We start from the raw sequence: 26,899 nt of genomic DNA, 5'->3' as shown, positions 1-26,899 counted from the left end.
GCGTATGTATTTTTTCTTTTTGTGCGTACATATTTTTCATAATCAAATTTACGCAGTTTGATGAGCCAAAAATGGTGCCCTCCTTTGGATGGGATGTAAAAAAACGAGGTTCTGGCTCTCTGTGGTCATTAAAGATCCCTGGGCATCTTCTGAAAGAGTAGGGGTGGTGCCCCGATGTCCTGGCTAAAATTGCCCACTGTGGCCCTATCAAATCTGGCTTCCTAATCATCCCCTGTATCTAATTGGTGAATTCTCTCCTGCCCCTTCACCACCTCAGTTACTGTATGGTGGGAGGACTGGGGCAGAACGGCTACCATTGCATCATCCAGGTGGGGGCTACACAGTGATGGTGGTTCGAGTGGCTCCCCATTGGTTCTGTGAAGCACTTATGGTGTTTTGAAAAGCACTATATAAATGTAACACTCATTCAAATGAGGTACCTGGTCTTCAGGCATATCCTGAATCACTCTCAGCTGAGCTGTGAAAGGAGGAGATTCTTAAGGATACTCCCTTATTTTAAAGGGCAACATCTGGAACCGCAGATGAAACACTGTGACTTAAGGTGACGTGTCAGACTAGCGCTCCTCAGTAGGATCTCATGATGTAGGAGTTGCATCACTCCATCATGCAGGAGGGAATCAGCATAGAGGTCGGGTTGAGGGGGAGGGCAACGACAAAAAAGTGAGTAGAGCGACTTGGAGGACAGGAACTGACCGACGACGTCGAGCTGGTAGGTGTGGTTGATGCTGCCATATTTGTTCTCCACCACGCAGGTGTAGTTCCCCTTGTCCGAGGGCACCACGGACTCCATGATTATGGTCCAAACATGCTCTCGGACCTAAGGCAGAAGACAGGGAGTGTCAGCGCACACTTGTGGGCGGTCAGAGGCCGCAGCAGGGAGGGATGACCAGCAGAGAACCGGCTGGATGACGACCTCTGCTGATAAGCCTGAACACTCCTCTGAACACCTGCTGGAAAACTCACTGTACAATTAATATCCTGTGGAGAAACGCTGAAAACAAACGTTCAAGCCATCATGACATCAGCCTGACATCATGAGATTGCAGCTTCTTCTAATTTGAGAATCAACGTAGAATGAATGCGGACACCAAGAATGTGAGCTTAAAAGAACAAAATTCAGTAAATTAACTATTAAAATGCTATTCTGATGCATTGCAAAATATACTGGTACCTCATTTTCTCATCTGGTTATCAAAGCTCAAATCACTCATACTCTTGGCAAATAACTGGCAAAAAGAAATTTATGTAAAAACAATACCCAGGACTGTGAGCAATGGGCTTAAAAAAACTCTCCACAAAATAAAAAATATTCTATATGTGAAAATCAGGTTGCAGGGACGTCTTTAATTTGAAGTGAACAGCAAAAGCGACTATCGGTGAGTGAGATGGGATAATTAGGTAGCTAATTCAGTGAGTGAGAACATTCTGCTGTTAGTGTAAACTGAGCATGACCTCAAGCCGCAAACAGCTCCACAGAGCCCCGATTTATAGATTTTCGCCATGAGATAAACAGAGTTCTTATCATTAGACCTGCCGGTCATGACCCCCAGCTCTGGGCAGGCACCTCTGTGCCTGTGAATGTTCAGCCAACAGCCAGTTAAGTTAAAAGATTTTTAGTAATATCATTATTCATATTTCACTATTCCCTATAGCTACATGAACATCCCTTCACTTCTGTACTGTTGTACCATGTGGCAATTCCTCTAGTAGATGATGCTTAAATGCATGAAAATTAAATGTGGGAGGCATGGTAATCATAAAGGGACACATCTGCACAGCTTAACTTCAGTTCTCTGCAGTCGCGCATGACACTGCATACAGATGACAGATTCCTTAACCCTTCTTAATATCTTCATGGTGGGGGGGGGGGGGGGGGGGGGGGCTATAAGCACATTAGGAGTAGACGTCTGCAGCACACAGCAGAAACCAGGGGCCAAAGTCTTAACCACATCCCATGTCCTTCCACAAAATATCCACTGGTATATTTGTAGTCCTTGATCCAATATAACTGGTTTCTGCATCTCATAATGTGAGATGTCAAGTTTCGTCTTAAATGAGAGTCATTTAAGTGAACCATAAGTGTTCAATCAAAAAATATAATTACGACCAAATAATTCCATGTTGTTTTTTTAAAAGGGGTTTAGTCAACCAACATGTTGATGAAACATCTTCACTTAGGAATAAAACAAAAGTAATCTCTCAAAGCCAGAAAAAACCGACAAGATCAAAGAGAGGCGCGGTCCGACGGATCAGGCGCTCAGGAAACGGCGGGATTTGGAACCTTTTGCAAAAGCTGGGGAGCCGGCACAAACACAAAGGCTTTATGCCTGAGCAATTCCCCTAATTTAGAAACCCGAAATGCAGAGGGGGGCACAGAGGGTCTTACCGCTGCCATATGTGAGGGTCTATGTTTAATGCACATGGTGGTTTATTTCTGGTGCTGTCCTGTCCCTGTATATTTGAGGTATGAAAACAATGGAGCCATACTTAGTAAATTGTGTGTACAAGCACGTGTGTGGGGGGTGGCAAGATATCCCTAACCACCAGAGCACACCTTTGCACCTTGACTGGAAAACAGGAACCATATGGTGAAAAGTATACGAACTGCCTAGGAGAGTCTGCTCGGAAGATAGGAAGTGTTTTAATGGGCCCCAGGTGGGGGGGGGTGCGAGGGGGGGGCACGGGTTGGATGACACCTTGATGAGAAAACCAGATTCTGGGGCAGGGTCACCGTGCACAGCTAAGCATATCCGTCACCACGGTTGCAAGCAACCCCCCCCTCCCCCCCTCCCCCAAAGAGCCTCGGTATTGCGGTTCCAGACTGTGTTCAGGAGGTCCCTCCGCAGGAGGCTCACGTCCTTCATAGCGAGAGAAGCCAAGCCACGTCAGAGCGCCAGGCTCGCCAGCCAACAAGAACTTCCTCATCCTGAAGGCCCTCCAAAGAGCCGTGTGCCTGGGAGAGCACTCCATGTTCCCTTTGGCTGGCTGCTATCCAGCCTTGGCTGGTTCCTCCCCCACCCGCATGCTGCCCAACCGTGATTGGTCAAATAAAGCCGATGGGAGGAGGAGCCCTGCCTCTGGGCCATGTGCAAGAAGGGCTAAAACCAATCTCTGGGGGCACGCTCTTTGGCCTAGGCTGATTTACCATCTTTACCACAACCACTTGGGACCGTGAGAGTAAGCAAGGCTATCAAAACAGTTACATGAATCAGCCCCCACCCCATAACATGGCTGTCTGGGAGTCTTAGGCCACAGATGCCTTAAATCTCTCCCGATTACCTGCATCCATATTCAGAAGCACACTTCCTGCCCATGCTAATGCATTAGCATCACCTGCTTGCAGTTTGCATTTTATTTTAAACCCACAGCTAAGCCCATAACACCTCGATCACGTAGCGCACACCAGCGCAGCAGCAGGAAAACACAGTCAAAGGCTTCTGCCGGCTTTTGATTTCAGGCCCATTCTTTGATGTTTCCCCACTCTGGAAAGAGTTAGCGCTGCGGTAATGGTCTGTAACAGATCCCTAGCAGCATACTGACGGCGTCACCGCTCCCTCCTGACCTCTCATTCTCCACCTGGCCACTGGGGGCAGCCTAAAGGCCACAAACACCCATGCATGTCTCCAATCAGCAAGAAATGCTGCTTTATAATCATACTAAACACACATCGGGGCATCAAAAACAATAAAATCTCAGCCGGCAGGAAATTTCTGGATTTAAATTACATTATTAGACATGGTTGTAAAAGGTCAAAATCCTCAACAATAACATGTTTTAGATACTTGGTGTGACATTTGATAGAAAATTTACATCTTTTCCTTTCGTTGAAATGTTTTGTTGGAATGTGAATGCTTTTCAAGGTATAAAAAGTATCTTTGATTTCATTAAATACTAGATAAACAAATATAACTACTGATGAAAAACCATTAACCATGGGTTACTACAGCCGTGCCAAGTGTGTGCAGCCTTACCGGCACTCGAGGAATCCAGGAGCCCATAGCCAGTCACCCCCACAGAGACACAAGCCTCCTGGTATGAGGGAAACGGTTTGTACTGCATCCTGCCCCATCTGAGTAAACGGGAGTGGCATGTCGGGCTCCCAGAAGCCCCCTGCACCCCCCAGGCCAAGCTGGAAGACGCCTAGTGACTCCACCATACCTTGAAGCCGCCAATGCGCTGGTCCCTCTTGAATTCCTTGCCGTTCTTGAACCACTTGAGCGTGGGGCTGGGATTCCCATTTGCCTGGCATCGGAACTTAACGGTCTTGCTGGCCGGCACGGCGTGCAGCTTCTTCTCCATCTTCTCCGGCTGGGCCCACTGGGGGGGCATGGCTGAGGAGCCAAAACCGATTTCCGTCTCATTACCCTAGACGCAGAACCCTGAACCTCCAGCACTTTACGCTGAATGACTCGTCATGACAGTCAATGTGCTAATGTGACAACGGTTAGCATATCACTATAGGGGTGTTTCTCAAGATGCACACTTGACCGTACTTGTGTTCTCGTGTAGCCGTTTTACGTCATCTTCCATTGTTGTAGACCAGTTCCAATACTCAAGAACAGAAGTACGGAGGACGGTAAATATCCCCAAATGTTGTTCTCGCTCCACCCCAAATATCAAGGACACTTTGTCTGCATCCTCACTAAATAGGACCAATCCCATAATTCACTGCGCCCAAGTTCGTTCTTGGGAGGCAAGATCATATCAGTCTTGCCAAGACCTCAAGTACAGTCTTTGTGTTCTTGGTGCTGAGAAATGCCCCAGGAGAGGTAGGAAGCCAGAATGGTGTTAAGGACAGACTTATAGTAGTGACTCGAGCATGGAACTTAACCTGTACCTGGGATATTAAGTGAAGTCAATTTTACTAAAAAATACTAGCACTACTGATACAAGTACATAAATAAAAGCTGATCAGTAAGCCTAGGTTTTGCTTTGATGGACATTAACACTTACGTAGCTTCGTAGAGTTGGGCAGCTTTGCCTCTTCTGAGGAAGACTCATCTTCATCCTCGTCCTCAGAGGACAGCAGTGCATCGGCTAGAAAGACGAGACGGCCGCAGTAAGTGTCAGCAGAGAGTGAAACTCGGGTGGACGTTTCTGTCAAACTTCACTGTAACCGATATCTCCCTCAAATAATAAGGGCAGCTGCAAATGAGAAAGACTGCAGTAATACGAGAGGGACACATTGTTATGGGAAAGAGAGCCACTGATTTGTGAAACCATATATATGGGATACAACTCCTCTCCCCTTTTCCTATGGGTTAAGAAAACAGAGTGAAACCTGGATCTCAGACACAGTCAGAACAAAAAGCAGTTGAAATAGGTTCTCTTTTCTATAACTCTTACTTCCAAGTTCTTCTACTAATCCAGAGCATATGTATGATTTCACAACTGCTGTCACAGTGACACGCTGACTCAGTCATGACAAATCGTCCTTTGAGAACTGGGTCACGGGACATGAGGGGGAAAGTGCCAGGGAGTGACAGCGTTCACATAGCCGAGTCATACCCCCACAAACACACGGCAGCATTCTTGGCCTCCAAATGACCAGAACATTCCACATTACGGTGTACACATTCTCCATGTATTAAGCCGGCAGAACCACAAGGAGGAGAAGCTTAGAACTGTACTAGCACAATTCATATATCTGCAAAGTCTGCAAAGACCCAGTTTGAGGGATAATGAGTGAGGAAAACGCTCAAGTCCATAGCTTACAGTCCACCTGACTGACCACCTCCTGTGTTATCTTCTAAGAGCAGTATAATGGAACTCTCCATCCATCCAATCATCCATCCTCTACCTGCCTACCCTGCTGAAGCTTGTGGGGGTGTCTGGATGAAATGCAAAGGGAGGCACCATACCACCCTAAATTTAACCTGCTTTTGTCAAAGAAGCTTATATGTGCTACCAGAAGAGTTGGGGATGCATCTACATACCTGTGACGTTAACAGAGAAGTAGTTGCTGTGGTTGCCATAGGGACCATGGGAGAAACAGGCGTAGTAGCCGGAGTCGGACACATCGAGGGGGTCGATCTCCAGGTGGCCGTCGCGCAGATGCACGCGCTCGCCGTCCAACAGTGCCACCTGGTCTTTGGTCCACCTCACCACCTGGTAGTCGTCCGTGTCATAGCACTGCAGATCCAACCGACTGCCAGGGAGCAGGGTGTGCAGCGTCACCTGCACTTCACCAGTAGCTAGGCGTGAATGGGGAGAGTGGTTAGACTGGCGTCTCAATGAGTGTATAGAGAGCACAAGTGTGAAACCGAAAGAGGAGGGAAGACAGGGACAGACATCTAACACACAAAGATGGGCGAGAGCGAATACAGAACATGCAATGAGCAGTTGTGGTAAATGGCAATAAAAGCCCCCCCCCCAAAAAAAAAAAAAGTTGACCATTCCAACACTGAATAGCAGAAGAGGTTGGGAATTTTTCCACCACTTTGGAACCTGAAAGCATCTGCTGCTGGGGGTTAGCAAGGGCTAGCGGTCGCTAATGTCTCAATTACTGATAAGAGCCCAAGAAATGATATAAAAGGCAGCAGGGGAGAGAAAACCCATCCGGACATATCGCCCTTCATCTGGGATGACAGTCTATACACAGGACCCCATCCATCACTGGATCAGGCTGGGGACACGATTCTCCATGACCTACCCAGTCAGCTTCTTAGATGTCCTACATGGCGAACTGCAGACTAACATGCTGACTAACTGGCATGGAATAACTAAAGGGGGGGCGGCAATGAGATTAAATAGGCAATCGGACTGGGGGGTGAGCATGATGGTCACTTCCCCTTGTTCCCATTTGCCCTGTGACTTGAGGGAGGGCTCTAACATGATTGGACAGCCAATCAGCACACCGAGGCCGGTCTGCAAAGCTGCTCCCATCTGCCGTTAGCCGTGAGGGCAGGATGTATGGAAGAGGCCAGGGGCCACGTTACAGGCCACCACAAAGGGCACTTTTCCACCAAAGTTCCTGGTTCCGAGTTCCTGGGCCGTCTTACACGGGAACTTTTGTACTTGTGTGTCACTGCCCCACTGCACAAGAGAAATCTGTGCAGTTTCTGTTTGCAAAATAAGCACGGGAGACAACAAAAGCTAATAGTTCAAACCTCACGCGTAATTTCACACGAACTACACTGCCATGCCAAAATAACAGAGGATCTACAAGTCATTTTGTTAGTTTTTTGTTAGTTACTGGGAGGATCGATTGTGATCAAAATGGGACACAGCCTTTTATTTATATGACCTGTGACATATTTATAATTCAGTATTAAATCTGGCCGGCTGATTGGTCTTTCATTTTCCACAGAATAAAAAACAAATGAAACGTGATTCCGCCAATAAATGCTGTTGACATTAGATAAAAGTATACTAGTATACTAGTTAGCAGTTGAATTTTCCGATGCAGAAATATGGAGATGCAAGCAAAAGGGTATTTATTATTGCATTAAATGTAAATGAGGTGCAAAAATAATTCCATCTACTTGATTGTTTCTCCAATACTTCTCTCTTATCCTGCACTTTCACGTAAATTGTGTTCGGCAAGATTATCCCTATAAGGCACACCCCAGAAGTTTGTGGACGAATGAAAAATACCTAGTCTGCAACAAGGACTTAAAAAAAAAAAAAAAAAAGATTTGGGAACTCCCTCTGAGGAACTACAATCGAACCAAGTTCCTGCCAAAGGAATCTGACAGAAGTTCCTGGTTCCTGAAAAAAAGTTCTGGTTTTAGAAAAAAGTTCCTATGGTGGGAAAGTGCCTAAAGTTAACAACTCTGGGACTTCCCAAAGGGAGGATGAAACAACTAAAGCATTCAAAAAAAAAGGGGCCTCCCCTAATTATTAATCTCACAACTGTCCTCCGCTTCTTCATGAATGATCATAGACATTTTACAGTGACACACTCAGAAATATGAAATATTTCCCCTGGGTGAAACAGTGATATGGAAAGGAACTTCCTCTTCAAAAACACAATACATACAGCCTTTTCTTGAGAGGAGAATGTAAAAACTAGGGAAACTGACTGAAGTTTGCATTTAAAAACCCCAGAGCTATGTTCTGGATTAAGAGCGATGTGAGCTGATTTCTGCTAGACTGTAAACATAGGGGCTGGGGAGCAGCAGTACGGTGCAGGGGCCCTGGAATAGCTGGCCCTGAGCTGAGTGAGGACAGGGGATGTGTAGAGGCAGCGGTCAGGCATGATGAGAGGGCAGAGGGGCCGGCAAAAAGGTCCGGGAGGGGGAGGGGGTCAGCTAGTATTGCCCTCCTGGGTCCACTCTGTTTAGGAAGCATGGATTCCCCAGAGCCCAGGCCTGGTGTGACTAACACACAGCAGATCTCCCTGGGGATTGGCTTTCAAAGAAACAATGGGGGCCGGAGGCACACAAAGCCGGCCCCGCGTCAAGCCGGCGTGTCAAGCCCTTCTCGTGTCACACCTCGGCGGAGGTGCAGAAAGGGCGGCCCATTTGTCACGGGGCTCTGAAGGCCACAGGCAGCCATTACCGGACGGGTCTCCCCCGCGCAGACGACGGTGCACCTGGACGGGACGGTACTCCCTACGCATCTTCAGCGGATTTCCGCTGTTTTCCAGTGAGCTTCTCATTCTTCACTGCTTTGAGATTAGAGGGGGGGGGGAGGGGTGACAAAATCAGGATCAGCTCAATTTTAAAATTTGATCAGTCAAACGTGACACCGTATCAGCACTTGGGCTGACAAAAGAACTATGGCTTCCAAGCAGATAAACATGTCAGATAGTAAGGTGAGAGGTGAAGGAAAAGGCGGCGCCATGGATTTTGGGGGTGAGGAGAAGTTTAAATATTCACTTCCAGATCTCATCTGGGCTTCCTGTTGGATATTTTTTTTAAAACCTATAAAGTAAAACACGAGCAGCATCAGACTGGAAGCCACCAACACACTCCTAAAGGAAGTTACACGTTTAGAAGCCTGGCTACAGTAATACCTCCTGCCCTCTGTCTGCGTTTAAGAGAACTCTCCCAACAAAAGCGTGCAGACAATAAAAGGGGGGGGGGGGGGGGGCACACAGGGGCCTGTAGCTGCAGGTCGCAGTGCCAGTTGCCATAGAGACCACAGTTGGGCCTACTAAAGGTATTTCCTGGATCACATATGCCTAACAGGCCTCTTAATCCCAGCAGGAAAAGGGGCCAGGGGGGGTTGGATCAACTTTCTCCTCAAAAACAAACCCCAAAAAGGGAAAAAAAAAAAGGGGGGGGGAGAAAAAGTAAAGTAAATGAGATCAGAGTAGTGTTTGGGACCAGAGAAAATAAAATCCTGAAAACCGCTATGAGGCCTGGCTTTGATCACCTTACAAAGGACGCCTTGGTCAAGTTTTCCAGTTATCAAACCAGGGCAGAAGTACGTGATTAAAAAAAAATCCATAAAGCCGTTAGAAAAATGTGTGCGTCACTTTGATGTGGAGCAAATATTTGGCTGAACTTCACATCTGTAGCCATCATTTCTTTGTTGCGCCATTAGATCCCTGCTTACAAAGACTTTTTTTTTTTAAATATTTAAACATTACCACCGCTTCACGAGTAACAGAAAAACACCTTTCACTTCAATGAACAGTGTTAAGTACATAGTAATGTAAATATTTTGTCATTAGACTATCGCAGTTGGGTTATACACACACACACACACACACACACACACACACACACGTTTGGTTCACCTGGATGGGGGGACACCAACCGAGGCAGATGAATGAAATGCAGACTTATTGTTAAGGGTACATTTGGATTTTTGGTCATTAACGATGTCCAGACACCGAACTTGAAAGAAGTCAAAAGTACTTCTCTGTCCAGTTAAAAAAAAAAAAAAAAAAACCTTTCAAGAGATTTCTTGAGAAACACGAGCCTGGAGTATTGATTTTATTTCTTCTGGCGAGTAATTTCAGCAGGACGCACAAATGAAAACATCGCTTAGACCACCGTCGCTTCATCGGGTCCTGAAACTGAAGGCCTTTGTGTGAACCGCTAACTGCGCAAAGAACGGACCAGGTGCCCTCCACCCCCCCCGGTTCCCTCTTTGGTTCGTTCTTCGACGCAGCGTGGTTAAACTATGGATCACCTCTTCAGACCAGCAGCTCCGTAACAAGACTTCCTCATCTGAGGAGGCATTATAGTCCCTGACATAGCCCTGATTGTTAGCTTAATGACATAAACCACTGAAGGATTTCGGCTCCCTTGCTGAGCGGAGCGGAGCTGGGGTGAACTGTAAGGCAGGACGTTTCCTGTGACGCAGAGAGGGGCTCGCAGAGCCGCGCGGGCCTATACGACCTGGCGCCGCTTCAGGATAGGAAGCGATAGGTCGGCTGGATTGCTGCTGGGACTTCCTGCCCACTTCTGCGTGCTGTTTGGCTGCAGCAGGCGTAAGGGGCCGCGGGGGGGGGGGGGGGTTCCTCTATAACTCACTCATTCATCCTTTTTTTGGGAAGGGGGTAGGGGGAATAACAACAGACCAGAACGTACGTCAGGATCTCTGTGGGAGATCAGTCAACGACTTCCAGCAAGGGACTGGGGCCCGGCTGCTGGAGGGAGGAGGAGACTGGGGTAAACTACAGGCTACCGTGGGCAGGAAGGGCAGATGCGCTTAGGCGGACGTAAGGCCCCCGCCAGGCGGTCCCAGCAACGCTAACGGTGCTGCTTCACCCCCACCATCTTGACCCGATGAACCCCAAAGCTCAGTAAGCACAGAAAGAAAAAAAAGTTAATCTGAAATGGATACGGCAGTGACCGAGGAAAGAGACGACTGGTGCACAATTCCAGGCCTAATGAGAGAACTTGTTTGTGAAATATTAACTCCAGAAAAATGTTTCACAAGTTCATTTGTATGTCATCCAGCCCAAAAATGCTGGCTTTCCCATGTAATCCATGGCAACAATGCTCCCAGTATCTATGACAAAAACACAAACACACGATGAATAAATAAACAGCACATTAGGTATTAACCCTAACTGCGACCGCTTCAATAGCCCCCTAACGGGTCGTTTCAAACCACTCACAGGGATCAAAGGTGCCAGACATTTGGCGTTCCCAGCTGCCTCACCCTCATTAGGGGCGGCGTGAAACGGCACAGATTGGGCTCGTCACAGCAATACCGGCATTTGTTCACGCCGACCGGCGTCCTCCAAAGCCCGTCCGCCGCCCCATATGAAACCCACAACCCGCCACTGCAGCAGCATGGCCACGGCGTAAACACCTGGAACTCATCAATCTGTTGAGAGGGGCGGGAGAGACTTAGGTGAACGACCATGCATCTGGAATATCAGACAAGCTAAACAAGCTGGCTGTTTCTTCAAAAAGTGTTTTTTCTTTTTTTTGGGGGGGGGTGGGGGGGTGGGACAATGAAACTTTGAAATTTAAGTGCCATACGAGGCAGCATGGGACGAATACGACGCAGTGTCCTTTTGATTTTGCCTCCCCAGTGTGCCGCCCCCAAGTCCTTAACGTGTAGCAGGTTGGGAGTTGGGAGTTTTGTTTTTCTTTGCCCAGGGTGTCACAGTTTTCCCGACTGATGGGGCCTAGACTGACACCCCCCTTCTAAACAGAGCGTAAATGTTCGAACAAAAAGGCAGTGGCTGGGCATGAACCCCCCCCCAGGGCCCTCCTCACCATGGATGACTGTTGTCTTGTAGGTCTTTTTTAGCCTTGAGCCTAGCCTGAAAGGGAATAAAACTGTGGACTGGGAGGGAGCAAAAATGTGGACCGTCTGGGGCTTCCTGAGGACCTCCCTGAGAAACACAGACCTCCCTCACGGGTCTGCGAAACCCTCAACGCATCACCTGCTTCACACAGAGGAGTGTCCAGGCAGGGAGACACAAATACTGTATTACTGGACATTACTGAATATTACTGGAACACATTTCAGGAGGGATCACAGTGAGAACTGCTACAACTAAAGTCTATTTTCTTTATTTTAATACATATGAAAATAGGTTCGGTCAGATAAAGTTCTGGAAGAAAGCCATAAACTCAAACGCACACAACATTTGTGAAATAGCAAAAGAGATTATGCCTCATCAGACTAGAAGCCTGAAAACCTAATAAGCCACATCGACTACAGACCTATGCAGACCAATGTCATTAGAAGATTAATAAAGAGTGACACAAGAATACTGCACGAGCATTTACACAAAAATCACACTAAAATTTCAACATTTTAACCACGCTGAACCACAGGTCTTCAAATCATCCACTTACTATTCTCAACACTCCATTAAGAGCATGCAAGAGTACACCTGAACGGCTACTGGGAGCTCCTTCTTCTAAAACTGGGGGGAGTGGACCCAAAAAAACATAAAAAAAAAACGTATGAATTTATGAATTATGATTGGTGAACCATCCCCCTGGAATGTGTCACATAGCTGACAAACCACAGGAGACCTGCAGACCTCCCATCCTATCCACTCAGAGCTCTGCTCTACCAGGATCTAATGCTAAACCAGACAACTGCTAGAATGGGTCCAATATGCCCTTAAGGCGCCATCCCGCTCATCAATGCCTTGTCAAAGTAGCAACTTTGGCGCAAAGGACGGCAAAGGGAGAAGCGTTTTACCGTTTGTGAGAGGGGAAAAAAAACCAAACAAAAAAAAAAAGTAGCTAGAGGCTAGGGGAACGTTATTCACGGAGCAGAAGCGATTCATTCCAAGCAGCACGTCTACTCTGGGGAGGGAATAGGAATCTCACTTGCGGAAGGACAACATCCCTCCACCCCTCCTCCAACCCGCAGAGCCGGCCCACCTGCCGATCCATTCCAGGCCTGAGGAAACTCCAGCCCTTCCCAGAAACACTATCTCCAAAGTGAATGGAAGCCTGGGGGAGGCGGAGGAGGAATGCCCCCCCCCCCCCCACCACCTAATTTATAGTTTCCTTGGGTGTCATCTCTTCCCTTGGTGACACCAAACACCTTCTTATTACAAAGGAGCGGAGAAGATGAGCCGGCATGGCTGCGGGTTGCAGGTGGGGCCGTCCGCCGCGTAGCCGGGGTCTGGCGGTGCCATGAACACACGGCTCTCTGTGCTGACAGGCTCACCTCCTTTCATAACAGCCATAATTATAATAGCCAGCTCTAAGCCACTCCCCATTTTGGGCGTGTAAACACCGCTCACCAGCGGCCCCCGGAGGCAGCTTAGGGAGAGGCGGCTTCCATTCGCAGCCTAAAGACAGAGCAGACTTCCCTTTAAGGATCCTGTTTCATGATTGTTGTTCTTTTTTTTTCTTTCTTTTTTTTAACTCCCCACGCTGCTCTTTTTAGCTAATGCCACCCTTGTGTTAAGTTCTGAGCATTCCTCTAAATACCTAACAAGGGTGCCGTATCAACTGGCCATTTCCAGTGGTGCGGAGAAAACGGGGAACTGCAACAAGTCCTAAATGAAGCCCTCCCATTCAAAAAACAAGCACTAAAACTCTGCTTCTAGTCATACTTTGTTTCAAGTACACATTCATTTTTTTAAGATAATGCAATGACTGTGGTAACTATGATTCGTCGTGCAGGTTTGTTACTATTGATCGTTTTCACAGTCGGGCTGATGGGAACCGTGTGGATCAAGGTGGGTTGGGTCTGGTGCCCGGGCCCCCAGAAGGAGACGGCGGCTGCTAGGCCTGCATCTGTGCCCCCCCCCCCTCATTAGAGCAGCAAAGGACTCCCTGACAGGCATGAGTGGCAAGGGTGGGGGTCTGCGGCCTCTGGCATGAAACAAAGAAATAATAATATCACATTTAACGACTTCCAGAACGCCCAATTAAAGGCAGATCAAACACAGGAGAGTGGCATGGCCAGAAATAAGAGCGTTTAATAGGCGGATTGGCCAAGACTGGCAAAAAAATTATGAAGCCCAAGGAAAGTTTTAGTTTAAAACTTGACACTAAATTTGAAGGCTAAAATGTTTAAACGCTGAACCACATGCTCGGTTACAAGCCCTCATATTAATTACCGAAAGATTACCGAAATAAAATTTAAAATTTTATAAAATTTAAGTAATTCTAAAACAACAAGTTAGTCACTGGGAAAAAAAGAACTTCGTCTGATCTGAAGTTTTTCATTGTTAAAGAATAATTCAGACCAAACCTCAAGCATCATTTAAAAACTTAATGGATCTGTAGCGCAAATATTTGAATTTTCAGATGTGATACTAAAATCCCATTTGTAAGCAATACACTGCATAAAGGACAACAAGATAGACCTAGACTGAAATCTTCCAGGAAGCCGTACGGATACGTGTGTGACACAAGCAGGTGAGACCGAGGACCTCTCACCCACGTTTACAGGCTCAATCATTAGCTAGAGCCGACAATCAAAGAAATCAGTTGGGAGATAAGGGTTCGAGTCAATGTGCATAAGGTGGGGATGCTGAGCAATACACAGAGCTGCAGGTGGCAGCTTCAACACCGTAAGCCTGCATAGACCTTGTACTCCACCCAGGGCAGGTTTCCTGAGAACCGGCCCCTGTGGCGACTACAGTTTACAGGCTGCAAAGCTACGTTATTGTGAGGAATAATAATGATTCCCCTAACCCGATAAAGGCGCTTTCCCACCCCAGGGGCTTTTGTCCCCCCAGAACCAGGAACTTGTCGTGTTCCCACCACAGGAACTCGGTCTGATTGGAGTTACTGATTGGAAGTAGTCCCTGAACCGCTTTTTAGTTCCTGCTGTGGATTAGGTACGTTTCATTCTACTGGTGTGGGCCTTTTAACGATAAACTTACGTGGTAGTTATGTGGAAGTGCGGAAAAAAGAGAAAGAGAGTGGAGCAAAAATCGAGCAGATGGAATTATTTTTGCATGTCAATTACATTAAAAGCATTAATGAATACCTTTTTGGTCCCCATTTTTCTGCAATAGAAAACTTGATAATATACTTGGTCTAATATTGCCGGTGCTGGCAGTGAAGCTTACTAGTGCTTATTAGCGAGATAACATTACATAATTTTTTATTGTGTGAAAAAGGAAAGATTGATTGATCCGGATTTAATACTGAATTACAAACATGTCCTGGCTTATATAAATAAACTATAAATAAAAGGCTGTGCCCCATTTTGACAAATACCTAACAAAATGACTTGCTCCACCACTGTTTTGGCATGACGGTGTCATTTCATATGAAATTACGTGTTAATCTACTGCCAATCTACGAGCGTTTCGCATCTCCTCTTGCTTATTTAGCATTAAGGTCACAGTTCCTGTTTTGTGTGCCCATGTCCCGCTGCACAAGTGGACAGGAGCTGCAAAAGTTCCCAGGCAAGGTGGCCCAGGAACTCGGAACCAGGAACTTCGGTAAGAAAAAGCCTTAAATACACAAATGGTAAGTGCTGCTCAGCGATTCAGCAGGACATCTTACCGAGGCCCTCCTTTCCATGGTACCACGGCTTGGTTCGATACCTGGGATGGACATCCACTGGCTACCAGCTCTCCATAAAGAGCAATGTTGGAGGTGCACTGAGATACTGGACCCAAAGGAAAATGTAGTCTTACCTGGATCCTTGACAGCAGGGCGACTCTGGGAAACCAAAGGGAGGCTGAAAAGAGCCCAGAACAGCAGCACGATCCACGGTGCCATCGTGCTGTGGCCTGTTCTACTGCAGGACGTTCTCCATGTAGGTGGCGGGGGCATCAGCACGGGGCCATCCAGGTCAACAGCCTAGGCATTAAGAAGAGGGGGGGGGGGATGTCATGCTCCCTGCAAGAACTTACTATGCAAATATGCATAACAAAATAATTAGAAAGCAGGCTTACATATATGCATTTCTAATATGCTTTTTAGATAACACAGTATTACATTTGTATCCCCTGTAAGGCATTTCAAACTGGCTGTTGTCTGTTCCCATGCAATTAAGGGTTCCCTCACTCGATAACTAAACCCACAAACACTGAGAGAAGGTGACAGCCCAAGAAAGTCATCAGAGTGTCCGGCCGATAAAAGCAATACGACTGAACCTAAATCTGCAAAATCATAGTACTACTCAAATATTAATCTTTTTTTTTTTTTTTTTTTTAAATAAAGAATCATTGGTTTATTTATTAAGAGACAATGGTAAGAAATCCAAACCCTTCAAGCAGCATTTTAGGAGATAAATGCAGAAAACAAGGCATGTTTGAAATTAAACGCTGTTGTAACATGTTACAAGATATACAAGGAATTAAAGGAAAGTTCTGCAGGAAAGAGCATCAAGCAGGTGCCAGCGGATAGGGAGCAGCAAATGGAGCAAACGCAGCCCCATGATGCAATGCTGCTCATCCAGCAGCATTTACTCTTAAAGTCAGGGCAACCGAGAGACACAACAGAGAGCACCAGACGCCTAGAGACTGTGCAGCCTAGCATGTAACTGACCCATTGGGAGGGAATCGCCATTTGCCTGAACTGGATCCATCTGTAGACACAGAGGCCACATGGCAGGGCTGGGAGTTCCTATTAGAAGGCGCTCAGCGGGGGACCACGAGCGTGCACCCCCACAGGGCAGTCACCTTCAGGCGGCCTTTATGCAGCTGCACCTCCCCCCCCCCCCCCCCCAGGGCCATTTGCTCCTAATACTGCTTGCTAGGATTCAGTCATAGGAATCAATTAACAACTTAACCACCCCCCCCCCCCCCAAAAAAAAAAAAACATACCGCAGACAAACCCAACATCTAAGGTGTCAAAGTAATCTGAAGAAGCCACATTAAAATAACCGAGGATTGCATACCAGTATAAACCAGGACTGGTGCTTTCAGCAGCATGTGGTCATGGTCTTAGAGCCCAGCACATTCCGTAACAAGCAGACAAAGAACAGGCAGATGGGCTTCTCCTGGGGGGGGGGACTTCGGGGGTAAAATCTATCCTTGTTAAGGAAGGGGAGGTGGGACCACACAGCCACTAGCTATGCTGGCCGCCAAAGCGGTGCGTTCATTCTCCACTCCACCACGTCGGGGGGGGGAACAAAAAAACCCCTAGGATTCTGTCACCATTCCAGCTGAGTCAAAGACGCTGGCCATCCTGATGCATGAGTCATCGCGGGCCCATCAGGGGTGAGTCACGGCCTACTTAGGGGGTGGGGTGGGGGGGCGCGTCTAATGCCGCCAACCGCATTTCCCGAAAACACTTGTCACTAGACTGCAATTACCGCTACTACCTTCTGCTCCCCAGTCTGGGCTGGACGCTCTCTGCCAGCCGTACGCTGCCGCGAGCTCAGCTGTGACTGTCCGCTCCATATGCTTCTGTTTATTTCCCTTAATTATGCAGCAGTCCGACAATTTCAAATAAATAAATAAAACGACAGGCTAGACACTGATAAATAAATGCACAGGCACTCGGACAGTGGGGTCAGTCAGTTACACACACAAGATATTGGAGCAAACGAAAATAACATTTCCGTAATAGTAATGTGATAAACGTGAGTGGAAATTGAGAATGATCCGCTCCGCCATGCTTTACTGATTAGATTCTTTCCCGTTCGGTTTCCGCTCTCTCTCACCGGGCTGGGATCACCTGGAGAGCAGATGTCATGACGGTACACTGCAATCGCCAGGAGATCACCGGCAACACCTCAATCTACTTTTCTCAATTCTGAGACACAAAAATAGGCTCAGCTAGTGACAGCAGCCATAAGTCTTGCCGGTCATAAAGTTTAAGAATCTCTTAAATAAATGACTTGTCTGTGTAAGGTGCACCGCCTTGCCCGGCCCACAGAAATTTACGAGGAGGCCTATGCTTTAAAAACGAACGCGGCTGGGCTCGCTAGCAATCCGTACCTAAGATGTAAACACACATGGCCGCCAGCTCCCAGAACTGATGCCCCAAACAGGTCAGGATTAGAATTACAACAGACCCCTTTCTTGGTGTTCTGCGAAAAGAGTCAACACAACCTGACAATGACAAACTACATAAATAACAGTGCGATCCAGAGGGAGGGGTGAGGGGCGCAAAACAGCCTGAGAGTTTATTGGCTTTTGCAGCCAATGGACTCTGCTGGAACACCACTGTAACGTCCATTCAGTCCTTATTTTGTATGTAGTTACCATGCTTCCCCTTTAAGCCAGGTCGGAATCTGAAAAGGAGAAGAGACAAAGAAAAGGTCCTTCCCGGACGACTGCGGCGGAGACCCCACTGCGGGGAAGCGGCAATTAAGAGCCACTCCACTGGTACTTGCCACTTTTCATTAGTGGGACCGCGACCCAGGCAATTAGTGGGCGCTCCGGAGCGAACAGACCGAGGAGCCCCAGTCTGCTCAGGGTCCCTGGCAAGCCGGCAAAGTCGGAGGTGGAGGTTAATCAGAGCTCCTCGGGGCTCCGGCTGGGGCCTCCACTCACAGGAAAATGCGGTAACTCACCGTCACCCACCTCTCCCCCCCCCCTTTCCCCAAGATCTTGGCAGACGAACAAACTTCCAGCCTCTCCCCAGCACACGAGACGAACCCCCATGTAAGGTAGTGAAGATTATGCCCGGGTGTTACTGCCTTGACGAAACATAGGGGCAAACATTAAAAGGGGCATTACACAAAAGGAACGCCGACATCATTAATGACGTCTCTTTCAACATTATCCTGCCGCGCTTGGCCAGTGGATGGAAACGGCCTCAGATGAAGGAGAAGGATGAAGGTAGAAATGCATATTTTCATGAACCACTGATGCCGTTAACTCCCTGATCTCACCGAAAAGGTATGCCACCGTAGGAGGGAGGGACACACCCGCGTGAGGGGTACCTGAGGTGTCAGCTGGCTCTAATGATTCAGCTGGAGAGATGAGTTTAGACATTACGCTCATATCATGGACGTAAACGCAGTGATTCACTGTTAAGCTGCATTGTTTCGACCGGTTTTTGTGTCACCTGTGACGAAACAGCCAGGAGAATTAAACAACACCAAAGATAAAACAGCTACAGGCTTTGACGTAAACATTTGGCAGAAAATGGCTCCTAAAGCCAGCAAACTACCCCTTTTCAAAAGCCCTTCTTTGGAATTCTTCTCATTTGTGCTGGAGGTATGACACGAGGCTGAAGTCCTCTGCAGGACAGTCTTCACCATCTTGTACACATAAGGTTGGCCGGGAATAAAGTCACAAAGACATTTTATGCCACCTGCTTGTCCACCGCCGCCTAGCAGAGAGCAGGAACAACGGAGACGCTCTCGTAAGAGGCATGATCTCAACATCTACGAAGCTGCACGTTCTATGCAAGAACATCAACCACAAGACAAGAATCACGGCTCCTTCGCCAACAGCCTGGCAGACCAGACAACAACTCAAACCAGAAAGGGGGAAGATCTACTTCTGAAGACAGACGCTACCTCCAGAATAAAAGACATGTATACAATTATATGAATGGCAATTAATCAATTATCCACCCATCTTCCATAACCCCTAACCCAGCTCAAGCCTGCAGTGAGCTTGGAGCCTATGCTTGGATGAACGGGACACAAGGCAGAGGATGTCCATAAACAGTGCAGGAAATGTGTTTGTTTCCCAGCTTTATGTGTTATCCGAGCAAAGGGGTCACATCCTCAACCGTTTATTGCATTTGTACCTTTGCTGCTACGCTAAAGACTTCAACATTACACAGTCATTTTCTGAAAAGGCCACAGCGAAGGGTAATGACACTTTTGCAGAGTCTTAGAAATGCGATGTAATCTTCACCATGACGTGTACATAAACACAGTGCTCATGGAAACAATCTAATGTTTTGAGCAGGAAATGGGCAGGAAAAAATATGCTAATGGCTTTAGCATTAAAAATCTAATGAAACTACATTCTGGCTGAATAACAAAGATTAAGATTAATAACTCTGGTGTGTCCAAGCAGTCCTGTTGGAATTCATGCCTTTAACTTCACCAACACCAAGTAGCCCAGCTCTGCATAAAAAAGGTCAAACTGCTTCATTCTGTCAAGTTTGAAGGATGGTGTAGAAATCTCTGTGCAGAAATTTCATTATTACATGATGAAGTTGATGTGGGGTCCTGGCTGCTCTACAGAGGGCATTTCCCTAGAATGTCCCGGTCTTCCCAAAGTCATGTTCATCGCTGGTCATCATCTTCTTCTGTTATCTTCTTTCCCAAGCATCACGGCCTTCCCCAAGGTACCAGATCAATATATGGACATAGTCCAGGAATTTGTGCTTCAAGTGAAAATGTCAGATTTAATTTGATCAAGAAGACACTTAAGTATTCTCCTTGCGGTCCACAGTATTCTTAAAAGTCTTTGCCAGCACCAGAGTTCAAAAGTGTCCATACCCATCCTATTCTGCTTTTACACCTGCAGAGTCACAAGAAATACTATATTCTGAACAAATCTGATCTTAGCTCTCAGAGATAGACCCAGTAACTGCAGCTCAGCCCAGTGCCAGGCTGTGATATGTTTCTTGACAGCTGGATACTTTGTCATTAATGACAAAGTGGTCATTGAACCTCTATGTCAGGGCTCTTCAAATCTGGACCTCGATTCCAAATCCAGGCCTTGTATTGACAGGTAAAGGAAGGCTGGAGAACCAGCAGTGCTCGGACCTCGAGGACCGTGATTTGAATAATAGGGCTCTATGTCTTCAACACGGACATTACAGTTAATCCACTAATCATGCAGGACAGGACTTTTCTTCACACTCATCGAGTGCCATCACTCTATTCTTTAACCTCCCTTGCAAGTTTATTCATAATATTAATTTCCTCCCACATGATTTTATCACATCCAAGGCTGTTGATGTTTCTTCCACCAACCATAAAACCTCAGCTATCATCATTCAGTCAAGCGTTCCCCATACACCCTGTACACCACTGGAACAGGTAACAGAATCCTAAGAATTATTACAAATACATATTTTGTTATTTTTCCCCTGTAATGTGTAGAGACAAACAGGCTCCGTACCCACAACTGGCCTCCTAATTCAGGTAACACGTCAGCGACGCTCCTGGGAAAGGAATTTTCTTGGTCTAGCAGCAAGGATGTACAGATGAAGGTAGTATTAAAATAACCAGATGACTAAGATACATAGCATATAAAAGGTATAAAGGATCTACAACATATATGTAATTTATGGAAAGTTGGTGTTCTCCAGCATCCATGCACAGGGATGGTCATAGCTCCAGCCCCTACTTTAACTAGCATAAATGGAAATCTTAACACTCAACGGGACAATAATTAATTTAAGATACGCCCCTTTAAAAGAAAGTCACATTGTATCTCCCGAATAAACACAGAGTGACATGAGTGAAGGAGCAAAGGTCACCTCCCTGTTCATAGAGACTGCAGCGTTTGCCTCAAAAATCCAGTGATTTTGAGGGCAGCCAGATGGTGGTTCCCCATTTCCCACAGCTCCACCAGAAACTGGGTGGAAGCCCATCCCACCTCCACCACCTCCACCCTTCCCCCTCCTGGGAATCTGGGTAGGAATCTGTCCACGCCTTCTCATTTCAAAGTGCATCTCAAGTGAAGCTTAGGGCAATTCCGTTATTACGAGAGATTAAACCAGACACATAGAGCTGCGACAGGAGGCTCATCTTCCGGAAAGTGAACAGGCCCGATTGCAGCACCTACTGATTTATACAAATAAGCAAACGGCAGTGCAAATGACCTCCCTCCATTTCCATCTGGGGACGAAATGCCTCAAGTTACATATAACGGAGGCACGAGACACGAGATTCTCCCCCCCGTAGCAGCTAGCTGTGGCCCCTCCTGCTGCCATCGCCCCCACCAGCGGCGGCAGCATCGGCAGGGACAGCCTTTCCCTCAGCTTTTGGGAAAGCTGCCAAAGGAGTGATTTGTATCAATGTTTGGAGAGTGATGTCAGGAACGCTCTAACGAAATGCAGCCAATGAACAATGGCGGTCTTGATTCCAGATGGCACTCTCCCTCGCCGAGGCTTCCATCCTAAACTAAGGTCACCTCAAGGACATTATTAACAAGGATGAGAATTCCTTTTGCCACAGTGGACCGATCCATCTCTCACTTTGCGAGCTCTGGTGCAAATTGCTCTCATCGAGGAGCAGTAATTATTACTTTTTTTCCCGTTGTCTTGCCCTTGGGGGGGAGGGGAGATGGTAAAAATAGTAAATGAACAGCAAAATCACTGCACTTTGCGCATAACAGCTTCAGCTGAGCCAATGGGATCCCCCCCCCCCCTCCCTCCCGTCAGCATTAGGGGCCCATCACCCACCCAAGCGCCCTGTTTGTGCAGGACCCTGCACCTCCCCCTCGCTCCTGTGATGTCCGTGCTTGTGGAGACTTGTATGGAAGTCAGTCGGGCCGAGAACTGGCAATAAGCAAATACGTCTCAAAAACCAGCCGTGCTAACAAAGGCCCCGCTCAGCGGCGGCGTTTCGGCAAACAGGACACGGGGAACCTGTCCTGCCGTACGCACAAGCCGGCAAAAAGGCCGCCCCACTCTCCGCAGTCCACAAGCATGCGGCTCTCCCATCCGCTTCGCCCAAACTGTTCTTCCAGAGATCACTATTTGCCCAGAGAGATGTGCTTTCCTATGTTTGGTTTCCAAGGTTGAAGGCAATTCGCAGCAGGTATTCCTCAAGTCTCACCAGATAGATGAAGACTGTAAATCACAAGGAGACCCCAGAAGTTAAGGAAACAAAAGTTAAACTATCCGCACCAACATAAAAGTGTCAGCCATTTCAGGTGCGGCTATCAAGCACGTTCTGGTCCATGGTTTTCTTATACTCAACTCCAAACACAAAGACATCCATTCCCATCTCCTCCCCTTAATCCACTCGCATGAACCATGCTTGCAGTTTGCGAAAGCTGCTGCTTTTGGACACTTGGGGGGAGATTATGGGCTGTTTAGTGTCATCTACCAGGACGAGGACAGCACCAGCAGATTCCGTCTCTCTATACCACATGGGTCGAGAGCGGAAAGTGGGCAGCGCTCATGCCCCCCCCCCCGGACCCCAGCGGAGAGACTCACTCGGCCAGAACCGTGACAGGATAGAGGAGGAGGAGTGGAGATGCTTTCCAGATAAAGATGAACTGTAAAACAGCATGCTGTGCCCATAGCCAAATGGCAAGCCAAGAGTAAAGCTGAAACACATTAAATTCGTTTTATATAAAAAAACAAAAATAGTCCGTATTGCTTTCTGGGATTCAAGACATACTTTAAAATATGTTTATTCACGTTGTACAAAGCTGACCAATGCTTGAATTTAGACGAGAATAAAATCCCCCAAAGCCTGGGGTAACAAACATTTGTGTTATTTCCCCTTTTCACGAACAAATGATAAATTATATTTCCTGCACTGGGTAACATAAATTACCCTCTATTACAACACACAGCTGTGTTTCAACAGGTTTCACATAGCCATTTCTAATCTCGCTTCAGCTCTGGGATACTAAACGCTACTATTTCTGCTGGAAGTGGAATAATATCGGGGTTTAGTTTCTGCTATAACCGCTTCGGGGTCAGTGCAGTCAGATTTATTCACATCAGAGCGCAACAAATTTCGGCATATCCGCAAAGACTTTCCCACTGTTCGCATTTTATGCTCTTTTGCGAACGAGGTAAATCCCGCGGGAGCAGGATGAGTTTCAATCTCTGGTCGTCGGCATCTTCGCGAGGCATTTCAGGAATGCATCGCCCATTCCGAGCTCTTAACCCAGTCCGAGCTTCGCCAAAAACGAAGCCGGGCCTCGTCTCTGTGTTTCGGGCCCCTACTCCGTATCCGAGTGCGTGGCGATTTTCCTTTATTGATCCAAGCAGGTCGAATGCAACATGATCGTCGCATGACACAGAAGAGCAATACCAGAAATGTAAAAGATGGAAATACTAAATAAGGCTTGTGCAGAGACCCTATTTTGTTTCGTTGTACATGTGCTACGACAGTAAAGATATTCTATTCTATATCCTCATCAGACGATTTAATTCGTGCGCTGAGGTATTCTTTCTTGCAAACAACAACTGAAATATAATCTACATATTTGGACAAGAGTTTTAAAGGATAATATACTATTGTAACTCACAATAAATTTCATGACAAAAAAATTGCGGAATCAATTCGATGAAAAGGTCAAATACTATTTCAAAGTACTCAAAAGGTCACCATTGTAATATGTTTTAACATGCAAATTGATGCCTTTAAGAACTGAATGGTAATTTCAGTTGTATTGATATGCTAAAAGACATTTCATTCGGTCCCATAAGAATAGGCTACAATTTGAATAAAGAAAAATAAATCTATAGGGGAAAAGCTAATTAGGACATTTCTTTATACCATGTGGTACCTTCTGTCTCGGGATTTATCAGCGGTCACGCACGGCGGGTTATTTTAACGTTGGTCTGCGCGACCACGTGAGCGGGAAAGTATTAAAGTGCCCAGGGTTACCTATTCAGTTTAAAAGCTGGAACTGCAACACATAAGACACAAATCATGATCTATATGTGCACCACCACCAAAGGTCCATTAGCCTACTTTAAAACATTACACGCATTGTCTTTACAATCAGTGATACCCAACTCAATACAAGTCAAGAACATGCATGCTGGAGAGCCGAGATAAACTCAAGCATCCACATGCACCAAGGCGATTTAATTCTTTAAAACCAAAAGCACGAACCCGTCACTATTCAATTAAACCACGCTTTTGTTATTTAATCAACAGCAAAAGAATTTGATTTAAATGCGATGTTGTCAGGGTGGGTCAGGGCAAGACAAAAAGTACGCTGGCCACTTTAGTCCATCGAATTGTATTAGATCCTCATATGACAAATGGACACAGAAGCAAACACCTACCGTGGTGGAAATGCAGATTCCTACAGCAAATTCAAGTCCGTGCACCATTCAGTAAGCCAGTATATCCGTAAAAATTACTACATGAATCAGACTCGCACCATGTGCAGTATCCCATAAATTATCCCATTTGTAATATTAAGAACGTGAGTCACATAGTTAGTAATATCATATGACGACCACGGCTGTTATACTTGGTATTGCGTTATGACCACAGCATTTTTAACATTTTTGAGAGTTTTAGGACTTATAGTGGCATGATTAGTGTTCAGAAGGCACTACTGCATGATTTGCAGAAATTATGAATCGTTTAACACATTACAAAAAGGGCAATGACAGTCCCAGAACAACGGCTGATAGCTCAAATAATAGTTATGAAACATTTATTAACAAATAATCGTATAGCTTATAATTATTTTGAATTAATCGCTGGACTCTAGTTAGTGTCCCTTGAAAATACGGACAATCGATGTAACTACTCACTTATCTTTTCGCATAAACACACTATAATGAATCGCACGTAAAACTCTGAAAGCGTCTAGTGTCGATTACATTGACACAAGCAAAAACTTCGGTACGTGCTGTACGAAGATTTCTTCTCCCTCACGAAGATCTTACCTTTGTAACCCTGCGATCTGACGATGCAGCAAACGAAGGTGAAAATCCGATCTGATCTCGCCTAAGAAGCGAAAAACTTCACCGTACTCGTAGGTACTGATTCTTAACAGTTAATAGATTTACTTGCTTTGAAAGGATACTAAATAACCACTACATCAAATACGGTAAATACAGGAGAGCGGAGTTAATTGGCCGATCCAGCAAGAAAGGGGCTCGATACAAACGCGCAAGTCTGCTTTGCTTTAGGAAAAGAGCACTCTGATTACAAATGAACGTGTAAACCCCCATTAAACAGGGAATGAATGCAAAATAGCACGAAACATTTATGAGACACAAAGAAAAACTTCTTTTTTTACCTTTTGAAGCGAAAAATGGGAAGAAAACGCCGATCCGCTTTATTGTTCGCGAAAAGTGTTGGCGATCCGGTCACCGTATTCAGAATAACTTTGTACCCAGTCTTGCGATCCGAAAGATAATATAATTTTTTTTTAAATCATGAACTATGTATAGCTTGTGCACTTTCGATAATTTGAGAATGCGAGACTTCTGGGCGACTCAAATGTTTCTTCGCTCTATAAGCGCCCACACGTAACATTTGCATCTCCAACTTTGCGCGACTTCCCCGGTCTGCTCCCACGATGCGGAGACAAGGAGATTCCGGAGCCGTGAGGCCGCCCCCGACCCCCACGAAGCATGCATAATCCCTCCAACCGAGTCCCAACCTGCGTCCCTCCCCGCCATCCTCCACACCTCGGTGCCCGCCGGCTCAGCCCACCCTCTTGGCATCATGGGGCTCGTAGTCTTGCTTTCCGGAAAACAAAACTCTTCGCCAAAAAATAAATAAAACAATACAAATCATCGACAGTTTTTTACACTGTCCATGTTTCTTTGTCAACTATTTGTTCTGGATGTATTTGTTCTGGAAGTATATGTAACGTGTCTGGAAAGTAAAATTTAAATATAGGCTATTTAAGCAGTATTATAGTCCTATTTATACCATTATTTAACTCAAAATCTTGGCAAAATTGAGAATGATTTTTCGTGAGACTAGTTTGTAGAAAAAGTAAATTCACGTAAAAACGAAAGGGATAATCATATTCTTTAAAGTGTGAAAGCTTTAATATAAATTTATTTAAACTGATGACCTGCCTGTTTACCAGGACAGAGCCTTCTATTTTGAAATGTATACATGACGTTCTTAAGTTCTCTCAGGGTAAATTTTGAAGCTTACTTAATACGATCCCCTAATATTCTCTACATTGAGTTTAACCGGAGCCTTTAATTGTAACATTGATTGATGTCTATTCACTCTGTTTATTCCATAGAAAAAAAGTGGGTGCACAGAATAACCTAATTTAGTTAATTTTACTAGAAGCACAAAAGCATTCAAATGATTACAAATAAGTACAAAAGGAATAAAATCATTACAAACGAATTGGAGCTTTTACGAACAATTAGCTGTATAAATATTTTTCCAATTGCTTGTTCGTATCCAGCAACCTGGAATTTATAATATGTGGTTATTTTTCCAATAGTGAACGTCAGTGTTCTTTTATTTG

General features: G+C 46.1%; 1 protein-coding gene across 5 annotated transcripts in view; it reads right to left on the bottom strand.

Moving 5' to 3' along the window:
* fgfr1a (fibroblast growth factor receptor 1a) overlaps positions 1-26,066 on the bottom strand; it is a 38,333-nt gene extending 12,267 nt beyond the window's left edge. For 2 of the 5 annotated variants that reach the window (XM_072704550.1, XM_072704557.1), the window contains exons 1-6: positions 25,697-26,066; positions 15,509-15,674; positions 5,958-6,215; positions 4,975-5,058; positions 4,180-4,352; positions 715-838 (exon numbers count right to left, since the gene is read on the bottom strand). In XM_072704550.1, the coding sequence (XP_072560651.1) occupies positions 715-838; positions 4,180-4,352; positions 4,975-5,058; positions 5,958-6,215; positions 15,509-15,647 (778 nt within the window). In that variant the 5' untranslated portion in view covers positions 15,648-15,674; positions 25,697-26,066. Of the gene's footprint in view, positions 1-714; positions 839-4,179; positions 4,353-4,974; positions 5,059-5,957; positions 6,216-15,508; positions 15,675-25,340; positions 25,549-25,696 lie in introns of those variants that run through there. The other 3 variants (XM_072704556.1, XM_072704558.1, XM_072704553.1) reach the window with 2 other exon arrangements.
* Between the last annotated feature and the right edge of the window lie 833 nt (positions 26,067-26,899).

Source organism: Paramormyrops kingsleyae, chromosome 2 (assembly GCF_048594095.1).
Source record: "Paramormyrops kingsleyae isolate MSU_618 chromosome 2, PKINGS_0.4, whole genome shotgun sequence".
Classification (NCBI taxonomy): Eukaryota; Metazoa; Chordata; class Actinopteri; order Osteoglossiformes; family Mormyridae; genus Paramormyrops; species Paramormyrops kingsleyae.
Note: the sequence above shows the minus strand (reverse complement) of the source record. Positions and strands in the feature narration are given on the sequence as shown.